Consider the following 23,255-nt stretch of genomic DNA (forward strand, 5'->3'; position numbering starts at 1 on the left):
TTTAATCCTAAATCACTTAAAAAAATACTGACCCCTAGGTTGGATCATGTGAAGATCTAAGTACCCTGAACTTTTACTAGCCAGAAATGGAATTAGGGACATCTGGTGGTTGTTATTGATAAAAAGCGAAAGAGTTCTTTTTTGTAGTGTGTTGGAAACAGTTTCTCAGAATCCTTCTTCTCTTCCACTTCAGTGCTACACATTGAAGTAACTACTTTCTGAAGCCTCCGATGGGAGCATCATCAGTGGCTTTGCCAAGTGACCACAACATTCTTCGAAAAGGCCTCTCTGCAGGACAAACGGAAGTTGTTTATTGCCATCCACTCTGGGGCAGACTCGCCTGCAATGTAAAAGGTGCTCCTGGTGTTCCCGATGCTGGTGGGTATGTAGTAAAACCATCAGGCTGAGATGTGTAGTTTTCAAGAGCAGAAGCTGAGTGGGCCTTTAAGAAAACACAAACACAAAAGGATGTTAACAAAAAAAACCAACACACACTCAGATGTGATCAGAGACATGGGGCAGAAAAAATTTCTGTGCTTCCATTTCTAACCGTTTATTGTTACATAAAATTAACAAATTGATATGACACTTTAAAGATATAATTGCCTATACAATATTAGACAAGCTTGACATTCAAAACTGATTATCCTTAGTATTTATTTATTTAGATATTTATACATGTAAATTATATTTAGATGTTGTTCTTCAAGATGGGGCCCCATATCAGAGTACGGTATTTTTCTCCCATCCTCCATTTCAACTTCACAACAACTACCTTGTGAGGTAAAGTAGTTTGAGAGAGAAAGATTGAGATAGAGACGAGGCCAAGGTCCCCCAGGAAGCTGCAGGGTAGAGTGGAAATTCAAATCTGGGTCTCCCAGATTCTAGTCCAATGTTCTATGATTTGTGAGAAAATACATATCTGTTTTACTGATTTGGAAACTTGGAGGTGGTGGTGGTGGTATAACAACACACAATGCAAATAAAAAACAAAGTTGTGGCTTTATCTGATCAACTTTGATTTTGACTTGATGTGCACAGCCAAAGTGTACAAGTTTCTCACATGGTAGATGAGATATTGTAATCATAAATCTAATATGGCACTATCAAGTAATGCTACAGAGAGTGACAGTGAGCTGGAGGTGCCCCAGTGATCTCTGTGCAAGAGAGTAAAGGTCTGTTGAAATAGATGAGGGGACAAAGCCAGGCCTCCCAGCCTATCTGCCACAAACCTTTGGCTGGGCTAAAACGAGTGTGGGTAGTTTTCAGTGCCTTTGGGTTTTTTAAAAATAATGCAAACAATGTGAGAGAAGTGCATGCCTTTAAATATTTAAAACTTGATTCCAGTTAAAAATAAATTTCCATGTAAAGCTTTGAATTCGTTTCAGTATAACAGTTAAACCACGTTTGATTTATTTCTCCCCTAATCAAATATTTCACTTCAAATATTTGTTGCCATTGGGACATAAAATTAACATGATTTTAAACATTGTTTACTATTAAATAGAAGTCAAAATAAACATGCTGAATCACATCATGGTCTACTGTAGGGGATAAGAGTGCTCCCCCAGAGTGTTTTTCAATTCCAGTTCTAGGAAAAACTTTAAAATTCAGTAGTTTACTACAAAAAAAATTAAAAAGAAAACGGAATGACACTTAAATTTGCGGATTTCCAATCCTACCTTCCCACATAGCTGCCTCTATTATATGTCCACATGAATTAGTTCAGATCTTGCTTCTGTATCCCAGGCAAAGTTTTCCAGAACAGGTATGCATTTTACATGCACCTCCTTAGCCGATTCTCAGGAACAGAAGTTACAGTTCCTGCAGCTTCTTTGTATTCAGTTACTAATTTCCCAAAATTCCCAGCTCTCCCGTGACACCTACTTACCTGCAGCAATGCTGACTGTGCGGCTGCAGTGTGCTGCAGTTCCTGAAGGGAAGACTGTGTGGCACTCTGGGCAAGTCCAGGGATGCCGGGAAGAGAGAGGAGTCCCGGGAAAACTGTATTTCCAGGGGCTTGAAGCCCAGAAGTCAGGCTGAAATCACCAGATGGAGAATACATTCAACACTGTCAACAAAGCGACATTTAACATACAAAAGCTCTGAACAATCTGAAAGGGACTACATCCTAAGGTAAGGCTGTACAGCTTACTGACACCACACATTTATATTTGTACTCAGTTCCGATCCAACCCTGTGAGGCGGGCTAGGCTGAGAGTGTGTGACTGGCCTAAGGTCACCCAGGGAGCTTCCATGGCAGAGTGGGGAATTGAAGTTGGATCTCCTAGATCAGGGGTGTCAAACGTAAGGCCCGCGGGCTGAATCTGGCCCCTTGAGAGCTCTTATCCAACCCGCGAGGCAGCCACCCCCCACACTCTAAATCTGGGCTGGCAAGGCATGGCCAACCAAGTGACATTTATGTCATATCTGGCCCTTGTAACAACTGAGTTCGACACCCCTGTCCTAGATCCTAGTCTGACACTCTAACTACGACACCACTTCAGACAACAGAAAGCTGTAAGATTCTGCCTAATACTATTGCTGGCAGTTCTTATTTTAGGAACTCTCAAATCCAACTGTAATTCAGGACCTCAAATGTGAAAACAAAACACATTCACTACAATTCTGCTCAAAGTGCCCCCCCCCCCCCAGGATAGACTCTAAGGAAATTTAACAGTTTACAAGCTACGCATTTCTGAATGGGGACAGAGAATTTACTGAAGTGTTTTAAAAGCTAATTACCTGCACTTCATCATTATGATCAGAAACCACACCCCCACATAAATGCTAAAACAATCCTGCCAAAGAGACTGCTCTTGGAAGTGAACAACATACCCAGCCTGGGCCACAAGTGCCGAGTTGAAGTTTGAGCTAAAGGCCGAGGCAAACCCTGGCAGCACTGGAGCTGGCGCTGGGGCTGTGGCAGCTGCCGGCAGCGGGGCGACTGCTGCTACTGTAGAAGATGCCTGGAGCCCAGGGAAAGAAGGGAGAGCAGGAGTGACAGAGGGAGTGTTAGAGACAGGGAAAGGTGGGAAGGATGAGCTGCATGAGCCTAGAGGGACCTGAGGCACAGAAAACAGGGAAGGGACAGCGCTGCAGAGGTTAAGGGAGAAGGGTGGCGCTGGGGCCGCCGCTGAAGCAATGAGAGTTGGGAGGACGGTGCTGGTGGAGCTGGCATGAGGCACAGAGATGGCCGATGAAGTCGTGGGCGGAATGGGCAACAGAGACCCTGTCGGGGTAAGTGCTGGGTTGCCGGGAAAAGCAAAGCTGCTGGTCAGCGAAGTAAAAGGTGGGAGTGCGTTGTACACAGGAGCTATCGGAGTAGATGAGCCGTGGGGAGCAAGGGAGGGGGAGCTGTTGAGAGGAGCGCTCAAGGAGGAGAGGCTGGAGAGTGCTGTGTTCAGGGAACTGGGGAGGCTGACCGGCAAGGAACTAGTGGAGGTATACACGTGCCCAAGTACTGCCGATAAGCTGGAAGTGCTGTGAGAAGGCACAGCAGAATGCAAAGGGCCTTTGAAACCTGAAAGAGTAGGGCTGGTGGGTTCAGTTTTGACTGAAGCTGGAAGGGCTGGAGCTGTCGGGGCGGATGAAACGTGTTGTTCAGGATTAGCAGGGCTTGTACAATGGGAAAGAGACACTGAGGAGGCACCGCTGACTGGAATAATGGAGGATGGCAACGTGGCCAACGGGGACTGCGTTGGTAATGCAGGTGGGACTGCATTGTTGCTAGCTGCAGACTGAGGTGGAAGCCCAGGGAAAATAGCCAGTCCTGGAGTGGAAGGATGCTGAAGGGCAGAGGAGGCAGTTGGAGTGTAACACTTGTTGCTGGATGAAGAGGATGTTTCAGAGTTCTGGCTTGTAAGACTGGATAAAGAAGCAAGCTCGGCTGTCACAGCAGAAGGCAAAACTGCCGAGCTCATTACGGAGCTGTCGTTTACTGACAGAAACCCCTTCAAGACCGACAGAAGTGGGTTTGTCAAGTTAAGAGGACAAGGGAGGCTAGTGGCAGGAGAACCAGCAATGGCAGAGGGAACGGGACTGGCTATCCCCTGCGGAGTGGGAGTCAAGGACAAAGGAAGGCCAGCGAAAGCAGATGACAATGAGTTGGAGTTACTGGCAGCGGCAGAGGCTGCTGGAAAAGGCAGGCTGGCAAAGGGTGCTGAGGCAGAGGCAAAAGCTTCATTAGGTGCAGGGATGGCACCCTGTGTGGAAAGCCCCTGAGGGGGGGCTGCTGCAGAAGACAGCGCAGAGAAAGTGGCAGGGAGGGGGGCGGAGGTAGCACAATGCGTGGATGTGGCAGGAACACTAGGCAAGGAATGGGATTTGACCACAGTGGGGGTAGGGGTTGATGACGGCTGAGGCGGATGGACGGAGGAGATGACCTGCCCGGGGAAGACGGGAAGAACAGGGGTGGACATGCTTATCCCCGGGATGGCTGGAGATGCAAGTGTCGACGAGTGGCTTATTGCCTTAACAGATGATGGGGTAGGGGCTGAAGTAGCAGCAGGGTTAGAACCATGAGGTGTAAAGAGATGATTCGTTTGTGTGGCAAAAGCTGGAAAGAAACAAAACCAGTAAGAATTCTTGGAAACCAGCGGAAATGCTTGTATTCAACATGATTGCATTCTAACACAGTTCACACAGAAGTGCATAGGAGCAAAATGAAAAAGTGTAGCACAACTGAACAAAAAAAATGGTATGCAAGAGTGAGACACAACCAGCAGTTCAGTTACTGTTGTTTGTACAGTTCAACTGTTTAAACTATAGAATAAGCAAAATTAGTTATTTCGCCGAAGTCCATAACTACTGTTGTATGCTTATCTATAAAGTCACGTGAGGGGAAAAAAAAGACACCCACATAACCTATTCAGATATCTTTCCTGTCCTTGTACACTAGCTTCACCACAGGACCAATACTTATAAGGCTTTTAATCTGCTAAGCAGAATTTTAAAAAAGATTTTTACATTTCAGGATTGTGGAAATATTTTTGAAAAAATACAGGCAGAATTTGGAGAGTACTGGAGTTCAGGCAAAATTATGTTTGTGGTGTACATATTGGCCTGCCTTTCTCCTGATCTCAAGTACCAATTTCCACTAACTATCCCCTCGTTTCTCTTTCCACATCTTCCAATTTCTGTACATCCTTAAATATTAGGCCCAAAGAGACAAACAAATGGAACAAGGATACAAACTAAGCACATTAGCATATGGTTACACAGCCTTGACCTAGATAGCTCCAGGCTAGCCTGATTTTGTCAGATCTCAGAAGCTAAGCAGGGTTGGCCCTGATAAGTATTTGGACGGGCAACCTCCAAGGAATACGAGGGCCATGACGCGGAGGCAGGCAATGGAAAACCACCTCCAAACATCTCTTGCCTTGAAAACCCTACGGGGTCGCCATAAGTCAGCTGTGACTTCACAGCACAAAACAAAGGTTACATAACATGTGACATGGCAGAGCCATGTTATGCCTCTCCATGAGGCTGGGGCAGGGAGGTGCCAGAATGAAGACATTCTGATCTCACCCTCAAAACATTTCATCACTTCCCAGAGCAGGAACCCAGTGAGAAATTGATATGGGGATTGGAACACTGACTCTCAAGTGTCCTCTGGGCTGAGAGATAGCATTCTGACCCTGACCTCCCACAGGAAATATCCCCATTGCAAGCTCCTGAGATGCAAAGAAACTTTGGGGGGAGGTACTGAATGCTGTTTGTCAGCCCACAGACCAGTTGAGAAGTGGTGTTCTGATCACTCCTTCAAACATTTATATGGCCCATAATGCAGCCACATAACTATTTGAGGTGGATTTATCCAGTGGATAAATCTTACTGTTTCTTTTGGGCACAGAATACAAATTGCACCTTTTAAAAGAATATGCAGGCATTAACATCAGCTCCCTCTTAATTGTGCTTTACTACTTGGAAGCCAGCTTCAAGAACACAGGCTCCCCCACTGGATTTAAGGGGCTGTGAAAGAAACGCTAAAACTATACTAGGACAAGAGAGCCACCTAGAGTGTCTGGGATTTTAGACCCCTGGGGTTTACAGTGTGTGTGTGTGTGTGTGTGTGTGTGTGTGTGTGTGTGTAAAGTGCTGTCAAGTCGCAACCAACTTATGGTGACCCCTTATGGGGTTTTCAAGGCAAGAGACTAACAGAGGTGGTTTGCTAGTGCCTTCCTCTGCACAGCAACCCTGGTATTCCTTGGTGGTCTCCCATCCAAATACTAACCAAGAAGCTTAGCTTCCGAGATCTGACGAGATCAGGCTATTCCATGCTGCCTTCCCACCTGGGGTTTACATTAGAATGACCCATTTGTTTCCATTCCACACTGGACCACCCTGACAGTTACTCAATTGAACAAAGGACAATCTGGTTTGGCCAAGCCACCTATTTGTATTGGAAGTTCAGAGGCATTACTAGATGTTTGATGGGGGTGGGAGTATATTTTGTATGTTTCTGATTGGTAATAAGAGCCTCTGACATCAGAGAAGGAGCTTTGTGTGGCATTTGCTAAATCAGATTGTCACTCTTAAAGAGGAGGCTGGCTTAGGTCCAATTCCATGGACCATAAAGATCTGGACATTTGAGATTTTCCCTTGTCTTCACTTTCCCCTCTACAGCAGAAACTGGGACCCCAGGAATTTGGGTAGGGGTTAAGGAATTCTCTAACATCTTGTTACTGCAAGGAACTCTGCAAATGCTCTGAGGAACTGCTACAGCCTATGTAACGTGTGTTTAGGTTGGTTAGTTCCACTGTATTACTTTTTATTTGAACCTCTGTGCTGTATTGTAGTGAGCCTTTCCCTTGAATTTTGTTTTGCCCGTTTTTCATCTTTTTGAATCCAACTACACTTTCTCTCTTTTAGAAGAAACTTTTTTTTATAAAGACATTTTTTCTGGCTTCGCTTAATACAATTTTCTTCTCTGGGATATTTCTCTTAATCTCTTCCCCACAAGCTAGATCGCACCTGGGCAACACAGCTGGTTATAAGGTATCTTCTAGGGTTTCTACCCTGTCATGTTGTCAGTGCTCTAGTACAGCGCTAGAAGGATACCTTCTCAGCAGGTCAGTCTAGGTGTTCTCAGGAGGTCCTGAGTGATGGTGGCTGGTTACCAGGGTGTTTTCCAGGGAACCCTTGGTTTAAGGGAGTTTCCCAGCAAGGAAAGACACCATCCTGCCTTCCTACCATAAAAGAGGCATCCTAGTAAATCAACACTAACAGAAGCCAAAATTAATTCCTTAATGTTTGGTAAGTAGGAGGACGGGATGAAGAGGGAGAAAAAGAGGATTGTGCTAAGGGATATTTTATTGCTGTGGCTGGTTGCCAATTCGTTAATCACAATTAACTGGAATATTTTCTGCAACAGTTCGGTTGTAATGCCGAGTTCTAATTTCTGAATTAGGAATGTGTCAGCACATCATTTTTTGAGAGCGTATGGCTCTCTTACCGTAAGAGTGATCTACAAACTGTGCTCTCTTCTGCAAGATTTTATAGATTTATAGTTTATTATAAGGAATGTAATGTATACACAAATATAATTCCAATTACCAAATTCTCTAGAATACAATAAAAAATGGGATCACCTCTGAATGGCACTCAAAACCTCCATGGCAAGCATGGAGCTTTCAATAGGACAAGAAAACAGTGCTGGTTCAAGAGGGCAAAGAGGTATGGTACTGGCCATTTCTTCTGGGGAAAGTATTGAATTGTCAAAATGGCTAGATCACAGAGCACAGCTTTAGAGTTGTTTGATCACTACTGACAGAAAAATAACTGATTTTTTATGGCCATCATTAAACAACTGAAGCGATGGCATCACCGATGCTTCCCAATTTACTTGTGCAGCTATGTCAAAAGTGTCTTCGGTCCAGGTTTGATTTGGAAATTAAGAAGCTAGAATAATTATGGGGAGTGGACAGAAGAGGTAAAAATACACTGGATGTATTTATGTAATTTATAGTATACCTTTCTCTCAGAGACTTAAGCCAGTTTAAACAGTGCAAGTGACTTATTATTCACAAGATTCCCATAAATTGAAACTTGACACTGGAATCTCGGAGGGAGGGCAGGTTTGGGCACTCTGAGCTGTATTTGAGTGCATATTGTTTCTTTTTGCCAAAACAGTGAAACAGCAGCCATTCAGCTTCTCTGACAGGAAATGAAACACTACATTACAGGATTAGCAGACAAGCCAGGGATAGGGAACGGGTTCTATCCATGCACAGACAACCCTCCCCCACAAAAAAACAGGATTTGTATACTGCCTCAGAAGTCTGAGGTTGCCATTCACTGTACAGCAAAATGCAAAGCTTCTGTGTGTATATGTTCTGGGATGAAAGGAGAGTTTTATTATACCAGAATAACTGTGAGAGAAGGAGGAAGAGTAGGTTTTTATACCCCGCTTTACTCTACCGAAGTGGCTTACAGTCAACATTCCCTTCCCCTCCCTACAACAGGCACCTTGTGAGGTAGGTGGGGCTGAGAGAGTTCTCAGAGAACTGTGACTGGCCCAAGGTCACCCAGCAGGCTTCATGTGGAAGAGTGGGATATTGAACCCAGTTCTCCAGATTAGAGTCTGTTGCTCTTAACCACTACACTGGCTCTCAACAAATGAGAACAAATAAAGCTGTGAAGTTGCGTATTCATCAACCTTTTTATCCCCTGAGGTTTATTTCCTACTTACACTGTACCAGCTATAGCTGCTCCATCAAATTAAGCTCAATTTAACCATAACTAATTTATATACATCTGTATGTTTGTGTGGTTTATAACACTGTAGTGTAGTCAAAGTAGCCGAAGGCAACATGTTGCTTAATGATGTATCATGTCCCTAAATGGACGAGTCTACACAGCAGGTGTGGAATTTCTCTTACAATATTCAAGGCTATAAGAAATATTTCCTATTTTTTCTGCATCCCGATTATGCTCCTATATTTATTGCTGGTTGAGACGCATAATTGGAAAAGACTTCTAAGCACCTGTTGTTACTTACAGCTTACCTTAAAATTGCTATTAAAATATAAATGGATTCTTTTCTAAAACAGCATTTGACGGAATTATCAATGTAGGCTTTTCTTAACATGTATTTTAATTTACTAGAGCTTGGGTCAATAGATGTGCAGCTTACCTTGGCTTTGGGAAGATTTTGCCTGATTGGAAAGCTCTTCATTTTCTACATAGAGAACATAATTCATGGTTTAACATTTATTTAACGTAATTTATTTCATTCATGGTTTTACACTTATTTAATGGAAACAAGCGTAATGGGTAAGAAGCAGACATTTCTCATGATTCCCTGCACAACCCCATGGTCTTCCAGTCAGGGGAGACTGGTCTCATTAATGCTGGAGGTGGAGAATAGTCTTAACAGTGCCTCCAAGAGCAAAAGGCCTTCCTTCTGCTGTAGAAGACATTCACATCCAGGATGCACTGTGGCTGGATGCCCCTACTCTACGGTTCAAACTTCAGCTTTTCTAGTGTTGGGAGGAAGAATGCCCCTTACCCTCGCACACTTTTCCCCATGTGAGGTCCCTCTCCTCACATTTTTGCCTCAGCATCATTGGCATCTCTTGAAAAGGGCAGAAACGCAAGCACTGCCTGGGACAAACTTCTCCTCCCTTCCTGTTCTGAAACCACAGCAGTAGCCGTCAAACAGAGTTGTTGCCCATTCCTGGAGGAAGGAGCTTGCTAATGGCTCGCAGCCCCTAGCCATCTGCACAGCCCCTCCCCCTTCTGCTGGTTACTCTGGAGCATAATCAAGGTACACTGGTCATTAATAGGATACCTGCTTTACCTGTTCCTACATGACTGGGAGTGTATGGTGGTGGAGCTGGCAAGCCAGGGGTTATGACATTGGCTAGTGGAACAAGACCGGCATTGTTGAAAACACCTGGTAAAGGGAAAAATATGACAATAAATGATGATAAATACAGTCACACAGACAAGTCCCTGGGTAGCAGATCTATTCCCTAAAGCAAGGTGTTTCTACAGCTGAAACTGTAGGCCAAAATGCAGAATATGGCCCCTTGTATGGAATTCACAAGCATTCAGATTCCTGAACTTTTAGTTTGACCTTTTAAAAATAGAAAAATGTCTATACCTCACAGCCTTGTAAGCATGGGGAATTTCTATTGAATATTTATAAACTAGAAGAGTCCAGGATAGCGATTTAGTACTTATTTATTAGGATATTAATACCCCACTTTCCCCATGAGAACATGAGTGGCTTACAACGTCATTATCCCTACCTCCTTTACATTCCCACAACCACCATCCACTTAGGAAAGCTAGGCTAAGAGAAAGAGTGACCAGCTCAAGGCCATCCAGTTTAGCTCCCATGGCACAGTGGGGATTCAAACCTGGGTCCTCCCAGATCCTCCAAGTCCAGCACTCTAACCACTACACCATGCTGTCTTTACTTGCATCACAGGGTGTGCTTCTTGCTGTTCTTCTCATGACCTGCAGTCTCCCTGACCTATTTTGCCAATATTGCACATTCCAACGGTCTGCCACCTGTGTTGCTAAATGGAAACAAAAGGTCTTCAACTCTGAAATACCCATAAACTTTCCCCCAAGTTAAAACGTGAATTACACATGCGGAATGAGTCAACTCTGTTGAATGGTTCTGAGGGAGACAGCATTAGCCTCAGGACTGAGGACATTGTGGCAATTCTCTGATTCAACAAGTTCAGTGCTATGCAGAACTGTTTTTCAGATCTGTGCTCACAGCTGCAGGGCACCAAATGTGACAGACTCAAAGAGAAGAGCTATGGATATCATGCACAGAGTTCAAAAACCCAAATAATACAGCTGAGGCTATTGCATATCAGGGCTATACATTTTCTTCCACAGTAGAAATATTATCAGAGGAGAAATAATAGCAGAGAGCCTCCAAGCTTACTTGGTGCAATGGTTGCATGAGGTCGGCAAGGAGGGATAGGATAAGGAACAGGCTTGTGCGGATTGTATGTTGCCGGTGCCTAAGGAAGAGGGACCATATTCAGGCAAACACAAGTCTTTGCATATTAAGATAATACAGAGGTAACTGTCACATATACCCTTCAAAGTATTTCACAGTAGATAGCAGCAGCTTTATACCAATTTTCAATACTGAAGAACCTTTTGTCCAAATGCTGCCTGCAAAGAGTCAGCTACAGAGTTTCATATCTTTGATGCACCCCACCCCGGATATTGAAAACCACCTCTGACTTTCCCTTTTCCCCTCCTGGTGGGCCTTTTGTCTTCCTAAAGGCCCTATTTGTTCCTTTAGATTTAATTACTGTATCCAACCCCTTCATAAACAGCAGCAACTTGGACCTTGCGAACCGCCAGCAGGAAGCGGTGAGTCGAGATTTTCCCCTCTCCTCCCTCCCAGAGCAATTTCCAATCCCACAAATGTTTATTCTCATGGCTGAATGACATGTGTGAAATAACATCACCAGTCAGGTGGCTGTAGTGCGGAAGGGAAAAGGAACAAGATCACCCTTTTTGCTTCGTGAGTGAGCGAAGCTCCACTCATGGAAGAGAAAAAAAAAGAAGTGATTTCCCTTCTTCCCTCTGTCCACTATAGCCGCCCAGCTGATTCAGCTATTAGTACATACAAGTCCCTCAACCCCTTTCTTGGATAAGAAATGGCTCCACAGGGGATGGGAGGAGAGGGTGGGGAAGAGCCACTGTTCCTTGCATCTGCAGATAGCAGGATCCATCCCATGATCGCGATTTTAACTCTACATTTAATTCTCTGCCACAGCAAATTGCCTTTTATTTCCAACAGCATGAATAAGGATCACAGTGTCTTTTTAAAAAGGTCATTGCTAAGACATACTGGCTTGGATGGGCCAAGAATACGGGCTGCGATTCCTTTGCCTTCATTTGTATACTCTTCATTCTCCTTTTTGATAGGTGACCCCTGGAACATATAAAGAACCTATTATTAAGCATCTCATTCTATGCATTGTGAAAAATGAAAACATGATACAAATTAAGATAAAGATCTTCCCCTCTTGTGTGAATAACCAGATGCAGTAAGCAACCTAACTACCACTTTTTTGGCCTCTTTAAGGTGTTAGATATAGTACAGGGCCTTAGTCCAAAAGCAACCACTCGGACCTCTACATTACCTTTAACTGTCGATAACTATGGCAGATTACCAGCCAAATGGCAGGACTTCAGGGTTATATGTTTTCATCTAAGTTACTTCTGTGTATTTAAACCTACTTATTTGTCACTATCTGGAGTTAGGTAGAACAAGTGTAGTGCACACATTCTGCAGTCACTCCATTGGTTACCAATCTGTAACTAGGTTTGAGTGAAGGTTCTTGGGTGCTCATATCTACAGGACCCCCTTCCCCTGCTAAGTTCTGCTAATGACAGCTGTGCTCAGCTGAGCAAAGCCTTCTAAAGGTTACACCCTGCAAATGGGAGCATTCTCTGTGGTGCCTTCCACCTTGCGGAACAATCTACCTGAGAAGGTCAGGAAGACTCCCACACTTCCATCATTCCACAAAATGTGCAGAAGCAATTTTCAGGAGGCTGTTTTTATAAAGTGATTAGAATTGCAATGTAATGGAACTGTTCAGGAGGGCACTTTTATAAGGAATAAGATTGCTGTCTATTGCCATGTTTACTGTACGTATCACTTTGCTTTTTCCGCCCTCTCTTCTACTGTTTTAATGCACTTTCTGCATTGTTTATGGTGGGTCATGTCTTAAGACAGCTTTCGGTTTGCATTGCTTTCTAATTCTGTAATCCTTGTCGGTTTGCATTGTTTACTGGATACTTTATGCTATCTGATTGAATTGTTTATTTTGTAATGTGTTCTGATTCTCTGCAAGGCACAGAGACAACAGATGAAATAAACACATTATAGCACGTTGGATGGATTTTAGATTTTGTTTCTTTGTTACCAATTAATGTATCTTTACATATATATCATATATCTATGAGCAGTGATCTCTGCACATTGTGCCATGATGGTTTTCCCCCTCCCTCAAAGCAGAGGAAGCCTCCGGGTAAGTCACCATTGTACTTTTGATGTGCAAGTTACTTTACAGAAGAACAAGAGCACTAGAGACAGCCCAGCTATGACACTATTTTAGAATAATCAATTATTTTAGCTTTCAGAAGTGTCTGAATCATTAACACTTGAACGGTTGATGAAAAAATTACATCTGCTAATTTTTTTGTAAAATGAACTCTCCTTTATATTGGTTTTGATGTAAACTGAAGCTGCTTTACATTACTCACACTCTTGTAAGCAATCCCCATCACAGACATATATGAAAAAGAGACGCAGTGCTACTTGGGGTGGATTTAATACCCCAACAGCTTCCCCCAACTGAACATGAACAAAAATAATTAAGACAATGCATACTGGGAAAATGCCATTTATCCGGCTGGGCCTCCCCTTTGGATAAGGGTTTCCAGGAATCATTCCGCAGGAAGATATCATAGCATGGGGTGCTTTGCAACCTCCTTTGGAAGCCTGAAATGTAAGAACAAAACAACCACCAACCAGACTGACCTCTGACACACCCAAACTTGTGTATTGATAAGCCGGCAAGGTTTATGACAGTATAGCCTGAATGGTAAAATTTAGGCTACTGGATTCTTCATGGGTAGTTTTTCTTGGAACGCAGCTGCTTCCCAGACTGTCTCAACTTTCAGGAACCTGGTTCTGCCTTTTACCCAGTGCAACTATGCAAATAATTCCTTCTGATTATACCTGCTGTCAAATATCCTCCTAGGCCCAACACATGCTAATGTCCTGGCAGCTGCCCATCTAACCCCACTTCCCAGAATGATCGGCAAGTCTTTTCAACACCTGCTCCACCCACCACCTTATTCTTATTCAAGGTTTTCTTGCCCACAACCTGGCCTTACCTTAGCCCCATCACCCCCAACTCTACTTGTTCTCTCCAGCCCTTGCCCTTCCTACTTGCAACATCCACAGAGGCAGCCTCCCGGTGCCTATCTCCTCCTTGACTGTGGTGCTGATCGTCAGTTTCCCTCTGGCAGCTTTAACCAAGCATGACTCTGCATGCACCTGCCCCAGCCCCACTCAACTCATCCCCTGGGATTACATCACAATTTAATTCAGCTTGTTTTTACATCGCGCAAGAATGCCTCAGCACAAAATCCAGAAAACCTTCCTTATGAGAATTATTACTTGGCATTTGTGGCATTTCATCCCTGTGTTCCTATCATAAGTACAGCCTGCTGGATCAGACCAGTGGCCCATCTAGTCTAGCATCCTGTTTCATACAGTGGCCTTAGAAAGCAAACAAGGCATAGAGGCCAAGGTCCTCCTCTGTTGCTGCTGCCCAGCACTGGTACTCAGAGGTTTGCTGCCTCTGTTCAGGCACCATGGCTAGTAGCCATTGGTGGACCACCTCTCCTCCATGAAACTGTCTAACCTCCCTCTAAAGCTGTCTATGCTTGTGACCATTATCACTTCAACTGGGAACGAATACCACTTTTTAATTACTTGCTAAGTAAACTAGTATTTCCTTTTATCTGTCATGAACTCATTTCCCCACAATTTCACTGGGTGTCCTCAAGTTCTAGTATTATGGGAGAGGGAGAAAAGCTTCCCTCTAGACTCTTTCTTCATAATTTTCCAAACTTTTATCATGTTTTCCTTTTGCCATCTTTTCCCCCCTAGACCGATAAGTCCCAGATTGTCAGCCTTTACTCACAGGAAAAGTGCCCCATTTGCCTAATGCTTCACTACTTCAGATTCATTTATATCTAGTGCAGAAAGGCTTAGGGCCTTAGCTATGCTATGGATATAAAGAAATATTTAACTAACAAGCTATGCAGCAATACCTGCTCGAGAATTCTCCTGCATCTCTTCTTCTCAGATAAGCTAATTTTGAAGAGGTCTTCGATAAGGCGATAATTCTGAGCATCAACAATGTTGCTATGAAAAAGAAGCAATTTATTTAGAAAGAATTACTGTTTCTCAATAACACTAACTGTGTTTTAACGGCACCATACAAGATTTAGCATTAGCATGCTTTTATATGTTAAAGGGAAAAATATATCTAAACAATGTAACACAACCAAGTATAAAATGCAAGACATTTAACACTTAATGGTCACAGCCCATCAATTGGATAGATCAAGTTTCTTAAGCATTCAAGCCTCCATTAATGGAAAAAAACACCAACAAGATTTAAGCTAGCATTAACAGCAGACATGCAAAACAAATCAACAGCCGATACTTACGAAGCCAACAGTTCTAGTGCAATAAGCTTGTCTTTGCTAAAAGTGAAACAGTTGAGGATGTTAACCACTTTTGAGGCAGAAACAGCTACCATTTTCTAGAGATAAAAGAAAAAAAGCAAGTTGCAGCAGTCCCTATCGCATAAGTCAGATTTAGCCTCACAAACATTTCAGCCTGTGGCAACAGGTATTTGGATCACAGAGTAGGTTTCAACTCCAACAGCTTACTGGATCAGAACTCAACTTACAGTATCAGAGGGCAGGAATGGACATGAAAGCTACCTCATCCACCTCCCTACATTCTGGCAGGGCAGACTATTCCACGGAAAGCAGAAGTTGGGTCTAGTCGCAGAAAGAAGGCACAACTCAAAGGACAATGCTAGATTGGCTGCTCAACTCCAGAGAGATACTGACAAAAAAAATAAGTGTGGAAAAATAAGAAATGTGAATTACTTAGGCTTGGATCCAAAGCAGTGCAAGTGGAACTCACACTATCATAATTTTAATGTGCTTAAATTACAGGCGGAAAGGTACTGGCTGGATATTAGGATTTTTTTTACTGTAAGAGTTGTTCAGCACTGGAATCGGCTGCCTAGGGGAGCAGTGAGCTCTCCCTCACTGGCAGTCTTGAAGCAGTGGCTGGACAAACACTTGGCAGGGATGCTTCAGGCTGATCCTGCATTGAGCAGGGGTTTGGACTAGATGGCCTGTATGGCCCCTTCCAACTCTATGATTCCATGAACTGAAATGGTTTCTTCCTGCCCCCCATGTCATACCCCCTTGGAGCCCCAGGAACACTGTGGGTCAAAGTGGGGGGTTACAGCAAGAGGGAGGAGGAATTGGCAAAAATGGCTTCGTCCACAAGTGCCCACCACAGACAGAAAAGACACTCTGTCTTACCATTAATTAAAAATGCCATGAAATATGAAATTGGGAAAGGCAAAAACCACCACTGACAGAAAAAGGCAACTAAAAGATCCTAAGTGAGCATGTCGGAATTACTCTCACTCTGAAAGAATTTAAGGGAGAAGGATTTGGACCAACAGCCATCACTTTTCAGAACTGGGAGGGTCTTAAAACATTACCCAAGAGGAGGTATACTACTTAAATGACAGGAAAAAAGGGAAGCAAGAAAATTCAAGGGAATTGACAACAGGGCTACAAACACCTGGACACTAGAAGTATTAGGTTTGCAAGCAGTCAGAGGAAAATAAAATGATTTCTAACAGCCAAACCTACTTCCCCTTTTTGATCATCTTTAGAAATGGGAACCAGAGCTCACATCTTAAGAGCAATATGCAATTTTTAAACAAGCAAACAAACAAAAAACAGACAAAAAGGATTGTGTGACATCAGGTTACAAAGCGGCACTGAACGACAATAAGAAACATCCCCCCGGTAATTATAAGGAAAGCTTATTTTAACCGTTCTGTTAGAATAACAAAGATCGAGACCTGACAAAATGATCAGAACACTCTGCAGGTGATCTGAGGAGAAATGAAACTAGGCAAAATAAAATGTTATATAGAGCAAAAAGCAAAGCAAAGATGCCCAGATACAAGATGTGGATAACTAGCTAAGCAACAGCATGCAAGATGATTTAGGAGTTCTAGAACATAATGAAGCAAACACAAGTCAACCACGTGATGTTCTGGTGCCAAATCTCAAAAATGTTTAAGAGCATCTGTTTCAAGGCTGGACCAATTTATTTAGCACTGGTGACATTTCATTTGAACTTCTAGGCTACACAACTCCGAAAAAGATGGAGGTTTGAAAGAATTCAAAAGAAAGCAAACAGGATGACAGAAGTCTAGTATTCGAATAATATGAAAAGGTGAAAAAAACTTGGTGTATCTTTGAAAATGGTGATGTGGCAGGCATTGAAAAAGATCCAGAAGAGACGGGGGAACCGTACGCACCCCTCTGTGTGCACAGAAGAGTGCAAGAAGCAGAAAGGTGGCTCTTGTAAATCTTAGGTAACAGAAGTTAATGAAAGGAAGATGCCAAAGGAGACCACAAACATTTCAATTGAACTTTTCAAGCAAAGGCTGGGCAGAGAGGTCTTCCAGCAATATCTCAAATGTGAACCACTGCATCTTTTCCAACTGTGTGGTATACACAATAAGTATTGCCACCAGAGTGAAGTTGCTGATCACAGCACGAAGACAGCAAACAACACATGCTCTATTCAGAAGGCGCAACTAGTCATCATGAGCCACCAATCAGAAAGTTGCAGGAAATGTGTTTCCATGGAAAGGCAGGGCAGATACATTTGATTCAATGAATCTATGGCTTCAGGAAAAACTTACATGTTGTAATGCCTTCATTGCCTTTAATTGTGGTTCAGCCCAAGAGAAGTACCTCAGCAACTCAACGATCTGCAATGAAAGAAATCCTGCTATACATCATACATGTATGCATCCCCCCATAGCCCAACAAGTGAAATATCTGCAGCTACTGAATTATCCAAAAATATGAGAAATACTTTAAGCAATAATTTAAAACTTGATCATCATTGCAAATCCAAAAATTTCTAGAAATGAGGATTTCTATATAAATGGAAATCTCAAAAGTTTCATACTTTAAGATTAGGTCTGTAGTGTGACAAGAGCCCTGCTGGATCAAACCAGTGGTCCATCGAGCCCAGCATCTTGTCTCACACAGTGGCCAACCAGATGATGTGGAGGGACAACAACAGGGCACCGAGGCCAAGGCCTTTCCCGATGTCAGCTCCTAGTACTGGTAGCTGCCTCTGTTCATGGAAGTTCCCTTTTTGAGCCAACACTGGCATACTGTAATTTAAATTTTAATGGAGGTAGAGCAGACGCTGATGGCAACTGCCTTCCCTGGCTCTAAGAAGTTGATCAAAGGATGACCCCCCACCCACCCACCCCAGGTGTGTGTGCCCTGCTTAACATCAGCAGAACACAAAAATGTCTCGCAAATATCCCAATTCATAGCTTCTGAGAAGGGGAGAGACTATAACATAAAACTAATCAATTTCTGATTTGTCTGTAGTGGTTCATAACACAGATCCCACCATCCTTAATTGAATGGAAGAACAAATAGGGACCCTTGACTGATTGGTCGAATGAGATAATGCTTTCTAGACTTATTACCTGCTCACTAGAAAAGTATCCATGCACATACTCAATGGCTTTTAATTTGTATTCCATCAACACGGCCTACAAAATATAGAAAAGGCAGTTGTCAGAGTCTGACCAGATGTTAAAGTTTGCAGCACTACAGAAATGAAGATCACTGGCCAACCGGGAACCAAAGGATTTTAGATAGGAATGAAGTCTCTAGCATGCATTCTAGAAAGGCTGACATTTGCAGCAACCTGTGGAGTAAATCTCATTGAATTCATTAGGGGATTACATTCTGATCCTAAAGATGTTGGGTTGGATCCAGTCAACTGGGGATGGAAAGACTGCAGGTCTTTCCCATGTTCTCCTCACCCAGCAAACTTTGCCAGGGTAGGAAAGGATCCCAAGACCCCTGTGGACTAGCAGGTCAACAGGCTGCAGTAGCAAGCCCCACTGCAGCCTCTTGAACCACGCGGTTATGAGTTCATGCAGGTCCTATAACCCTAGGAATAAACTTTCCTGAGGTCTGCTGAAGGGAGGGGGGGTGGATGCAGGAACAATCTGCAACTGTCAGCGCCTTCTGCTGATGGATCATTGGATCCAACCTGCATGCTTCAATGAAAGATTATAGCATAGGTGGGATGTATGAAAATATACGGCACTAGTTAAAATGCTAAGAATCATAGTTTCATTAAAAAAATGACAAATTATGGTAATTACAGTTTAAATATTACACAACAGAATAAGAGGTTGAAGGCACAGAGGTTTAAGCATTTTTGTATTTTGCGTAGTTTCACAGAAGTATTTCAATTACTCAATGCCTGTCTATTTCTACAATTTAGCATTTTCCATGTAACTCAGTTCAAACATGCGTTTTTCATTGTACTGTGCAAGCTAAACAACTGGCTCCCAGTTCTAATTTTGATCTTCCTTTCTTTAAAAATTGCGCTGCGCTTAAACATATCTGCTAAACTAACAAATTACCCTTCTAATTTCATCAAGCACCATCTCAAATGCTTTCTTATCCATCTTGCTTTCTTCAAGGACACAGCCTCTTGTCTGTTCCAGGTACCCTTTGCTGTAAACTTGCGTTCTGTGGAAGAAACACCCAAAAAGAAAAGAGATGAGCATCTCTTTATACTGCACACCTCACTGAAGCAAAAGCTAATCAATGAAATTAGGGACTCTTCCACAGATACGTGTCCCACCTTCTGTAGCATCTGCACATTTACTTGTTTAACATTCTGACAACCCACATTTTCTCCTTAAGACTCAAGGGAAGTAAAAGAATATAAAATAAAATGTAAAAAAGATGAAAAACACAGCCTTATCTCCCCAAAACAATTTACCCTCCATCAAGCACCCTCTCAATCAATCATTTATTACAATCATAGACCAGAGTAAAACATACATTAGCAGAATAGTTATAAGAATCTGGATAAAACTATGTTAAGAAGTACAAAAATAGCAAATATGTATCATGGGTAAATCAACACTATACCTTGGCAGACTCTGGCAACTGCACAGAATATAGTAACTCTCTCTGAGGTTCCAGATTCAAGGGCTGCTAGAAGAAAGGAGATTACCATTCCTCCAATTTTCCAGGGATTTTTTTTGGAGGATAGGTGTAATAAATATATATCTACGATCATCATAGAAAGGGCAACGCAGCAGCACATGTTCAACGGTTTCAATTTCCCCAGTAGCACAAGGTCATAAATGCTCATGAAGGGGCACCTTCTAATAAAGTGGATGGAAGAACATTGAGACAGGACAGAGCGAAAGCTAGACTGTTTGGGAATCAATAAGTTAGCTAAATAGTTTGACAACACCTATTTCTTGTTCCTAAAGTATTTTGCAGCAGAAATTCAATGTTGTTGACAAATCAATGTCCCAAATCCTTTGTTTGATTTCAGATTTAGCATTGGAATAACCCAGTACTATTAGGCTGCTACAAGCAGCCTCTGAAATAAGACTGTTTGACATGCCTTCCTGAATGCGGAAAGTGACGGTGCCTCCACTCCCACTCTGATACACATTTCCAAAGGAACAGCCCTGCCACGGAAAATGCCTTTGAACTGACTTTGGGCAAATGGACAGTCCCTTGAGTCTAAATAAAGGCCCAGTTTGCAACTTAGATGTAACTGAAAAAAGTGCCCCTGCCAACAGCGCCAACTTGTGTATCCATCAATAAATCTACATTCAAGAGCACCCCCAAGCTCTTCACTTGATCTCCCAGAAGAAAGCGTAACCCCTGTCTATGGCTGGTAAATCAATATTAGCCAAACATTGTTTTCAGCCAAATACACTAAAGCCATTTACTTAAAGATGTAAGATTTCTGGAAATTCTGAAACCATGTAGTGGTGAGGGGGGGGGGGAGAGCCCTGAAATGATGAAAATCTGTATCCAACCTAGAAAACACACTTATAACAAAGAACATAAGATGCATAATGTGATTAACATATACAAAGTTACTGTTTGGTTTATTTTTGTCATTTAAAGGTATAAGTGGCACACTGCTACATCCCTGAAGTATCCATACTTTCCCTTTTCTTTTCCCAATTGGCAAAAACTAAGTTTCAAATAGAAACCCAGTTCTATCTCCAGTCAGCACCACCTAGAAACAATGCAAAAACACATTGCACCAGCTATTTACCAGAAGTGACGAGGGGATTAGTATACACATCACAAACAATTATATTCCTCTTTAAATTGCATCGTTCCCTGAAAGAGGACAAGAGTCAGCCTTTAGCCTAACAGATCACAATATTAAGGACTATCATTAAAACTCTACATTGTTAAACTTTGTAACATTGACTTCAGTCAAGAATCATCACTGCACATTAGAAGTTTTGTAACAAACAGATCCAGTCAACTACCACAAGCCAATATCAAGCCACATAAACAATAAGGCACCCTTCAAAATGTCACTATTTTAAGATTTTTTAAAATCACTTTCTCAAAGATCAGTAGCTTCCGTTTCTAAATTTCTATTTTTATTTCCATGGATTTTTTTAAAAAACGGAAAGAACAAAGCTTCTCCACTCTTTCCATGTTTGCTGACTGGTGCGTATGTTTCCAAACACAGATGAGTTTCTTTCCTTGAGCCAAAAGGAAAGATTGGGTATAAATGTTTTAACAAATAATAATATTTAAAACATGCTACAGAAGATAGAGGAAGCTGAAATTGGTAAAATAATAGTTTGTGTGTCTACAGTATATAGGAATCGTACTGTAACAGAACTCTACTTATAAGTCATATTTCCTATCTTCCCCTGTCCTCTTCTCTCAAGCCACAAAGTGGGAAAGCCCAGTCCATTTAAAAATGGCCTCAATTTATGTCCTTTATCTCTGGAAGTTTTTATCTGATCTGATAAAAAATAAATATTTGGCACTATTGTATATTTAGGAAACACATGTAATTACCTATTAAATATCACAGCTGAGTCCTATACATTTACTCAAATGTTAGTCCAACAGGATTTACTCTCAATAAGTATAAACAGAATTGCAGCATACTTTAAAGTTACACACCCTCACCTCAGATTGATCTCCTAGGAAAACCTAAAGATTACCCCTTTGCCTCTTCTGTGAAATAAAGGTGGCCTTGGGCTTAAATTTATAGTGATGCAAACCACAGGCAGAAATTGCTGCACAACTCTTCCCCCACCACCATGTGGAGGGGCCTAATTTAAATTAGCAGTGACTAACCAGCAAAGACTTCTTGGTGGATAGTCAAAGAAAATGAAAACGTTGACTCAAGTGAACTGCAGCAGGCACCTCCCCACCCCAAATTGCACACTAAAAATTATTAGAAAACAAATTGAAGACACAATTACCAGCATTACAGTGCCTTTATATAGATGTATGACATGGCAGTATTTTGAATATTTTGACAATTCTAGGCATCCCATTTAAAAAATAGTAACCGAGAGCCTCAAGAGGTTAAAAAATTAATAACCAAATGATTAAAATGTTGGGCATTTCTGCTAGGATGGAAATGTCTGGAGGGCATTTTCCCCCAAACTATAAAAGGCGTGGGTGACAGAGACTGGTAAGAGACGTGATAAGACACATGAACAATTGCACATAACAGTAGAACAGAAGGGGCCCCAATGAAATTGGCTAGCAGTAGAATTCAGAGCAAATAGAATTAACTGGTCCCAGATGTGGAGATAGCTGCAACTGGCTTTCAAAGGGGACTAGAAAATTAATGGAAGACAGTTTGTTGATAACCTGTAAGCTATGATTGCTCAATGGAACCTTTAGGTTCAGAAGCAACACGACACTGAATACAGGTTACCTGGGGTAGGGCTGATACCTTCATGTCTCACATGTGAACTTTTGAGAGCATCTAATCGGCCAAGAGAGTACTACTCATATGGATCTTTGGTCTTTCCCCACAGGGCTTGTCTTAACATTCACATGGACTATTCAAATTGAAGCTAACATAGTTCATCATTACCCCAGCCATCCAGAGTTGGGAAGGAAGGACCCAGAGCTTGTCAACATCAACTGGACTAGACCAAACTACACAACCTTAGCATAGCACCCACTGCAGGCCAGGGGAACCACCAATCATGTTTCTCCAATTACACCTTTGGAATCATGCAAGTGGCACACACCTATTCAACCTGAGTTGAACACACCTGCTCAAAGGCTGAAGCACTCTACAAGCAGAATACAAGGTTCTTGAATCCAGGTCATGTAATCATATTGGAAGAAGCTGAAGGGCTGATCAGCCCTATGGTACCTACATAAACAAAAACATTCCAGATGCCACTTTGTATTTAAAAACAAAACAAAAAACTCTTGCATCTGGCCCCATGTAACTAAATTGTGCATGTTGGAAGTTGCCCTAAGCCCAGCCTTGTCAGGAAAGGACAGGGTATAAGCCAAATTAAATAAAAAGTAAACAAACAAATAAATAC

The 23,255-nt window shown here is 42.4% G+C and overlaps 1 protein-coding gene across 2 annotated transcripts; it reads right to left on the bottom strand.

Annotated features, from left to right (window-relative positions):
- Nucleotides 1–221: 221 nt before the first annotated feature.
- PROSER1 (proline and serine rich 1) lies at nt 222–19,420 on the bottom strand. Of its 2 annotated transcripts, none has more exons than XM_056851660.1 (13): nt 19,308–19,420; nt 18,354–18,419; nt 17,544–17,612; nt 15,238–15,332; nt 14,836–14,929; nt 13,382–13,492; nt 11,834–11,917; nt 10,910–10,988; nt 9,803–9,898; nt 9,137–9,181; nt 2,839–4,558; nt 1,892–2,039; nt 222–442 (listed from the first exon to the last, which is right to left on the bottom strand). In XM_056851660.1, exons 1-13 carry the CDS (start codon nt 19,350–19,352, stop codon nt 311–313), a joined length of 2,784 nt encoding a protein of 927 aa, XP_056707638.1. In that variant the 5' UTR covers nt 19,353–19,420; the 3' UTR covers nt 222–310. The 2 variants fall into 2 exon arrangements, with proteins under 2 accessions (XP_056707638.1, XP_056707637.1); XM_056851659.1 differs by having other exon boundaries at nt 9,794–9,898.
- Nucleotides 19,421–23,255: the final 3,835 nt, after the last annotated feature.

This window comes from Euleptes europaea, chromosome 6 (assembly GCF_029931775.1).
Source record: "Euleptes europaea isolate rEulEur1 chromosome 6, rEulEur1.hap1, whole genome shotgun sequence".
In the NCBI taxonomy this organism is placed as follows: domain Eukaryota; kingdom Metazoa; phylum Chordata; class Lepidosauria; order Squamata; family Sphaerodactylidae; genus Euleptes; species Euleptes europaea.

What these genes read in the sequence shown, in the direction of transcription:
- PROSER1 (XM_056851659.1), bottom strand. Translation starts at nt 19,352, where the DNA reads ATGGATAAGAAAGCATTTGAGATGGTGCTTGATGAAATTAGAAGG. An exon ending in CAATGAAGGCATTACAACAT is followed by an intron (nt 15,333 to 17,543) that starts GTAAGTTTTTCC and finishes TTTTATCTCTAG; the next exon opens with AAAATGGTAGCTGTTTCTGC. An exon ending in GCAGGAGAATTCTCGAGCAG is followed by an intron (nt 13,493 to 14,835) that starts GTATTGCTGCAT and finishes CTTACATTTCAG; the next exon opens with GCTTCCAAAGGAGGTTGCAA.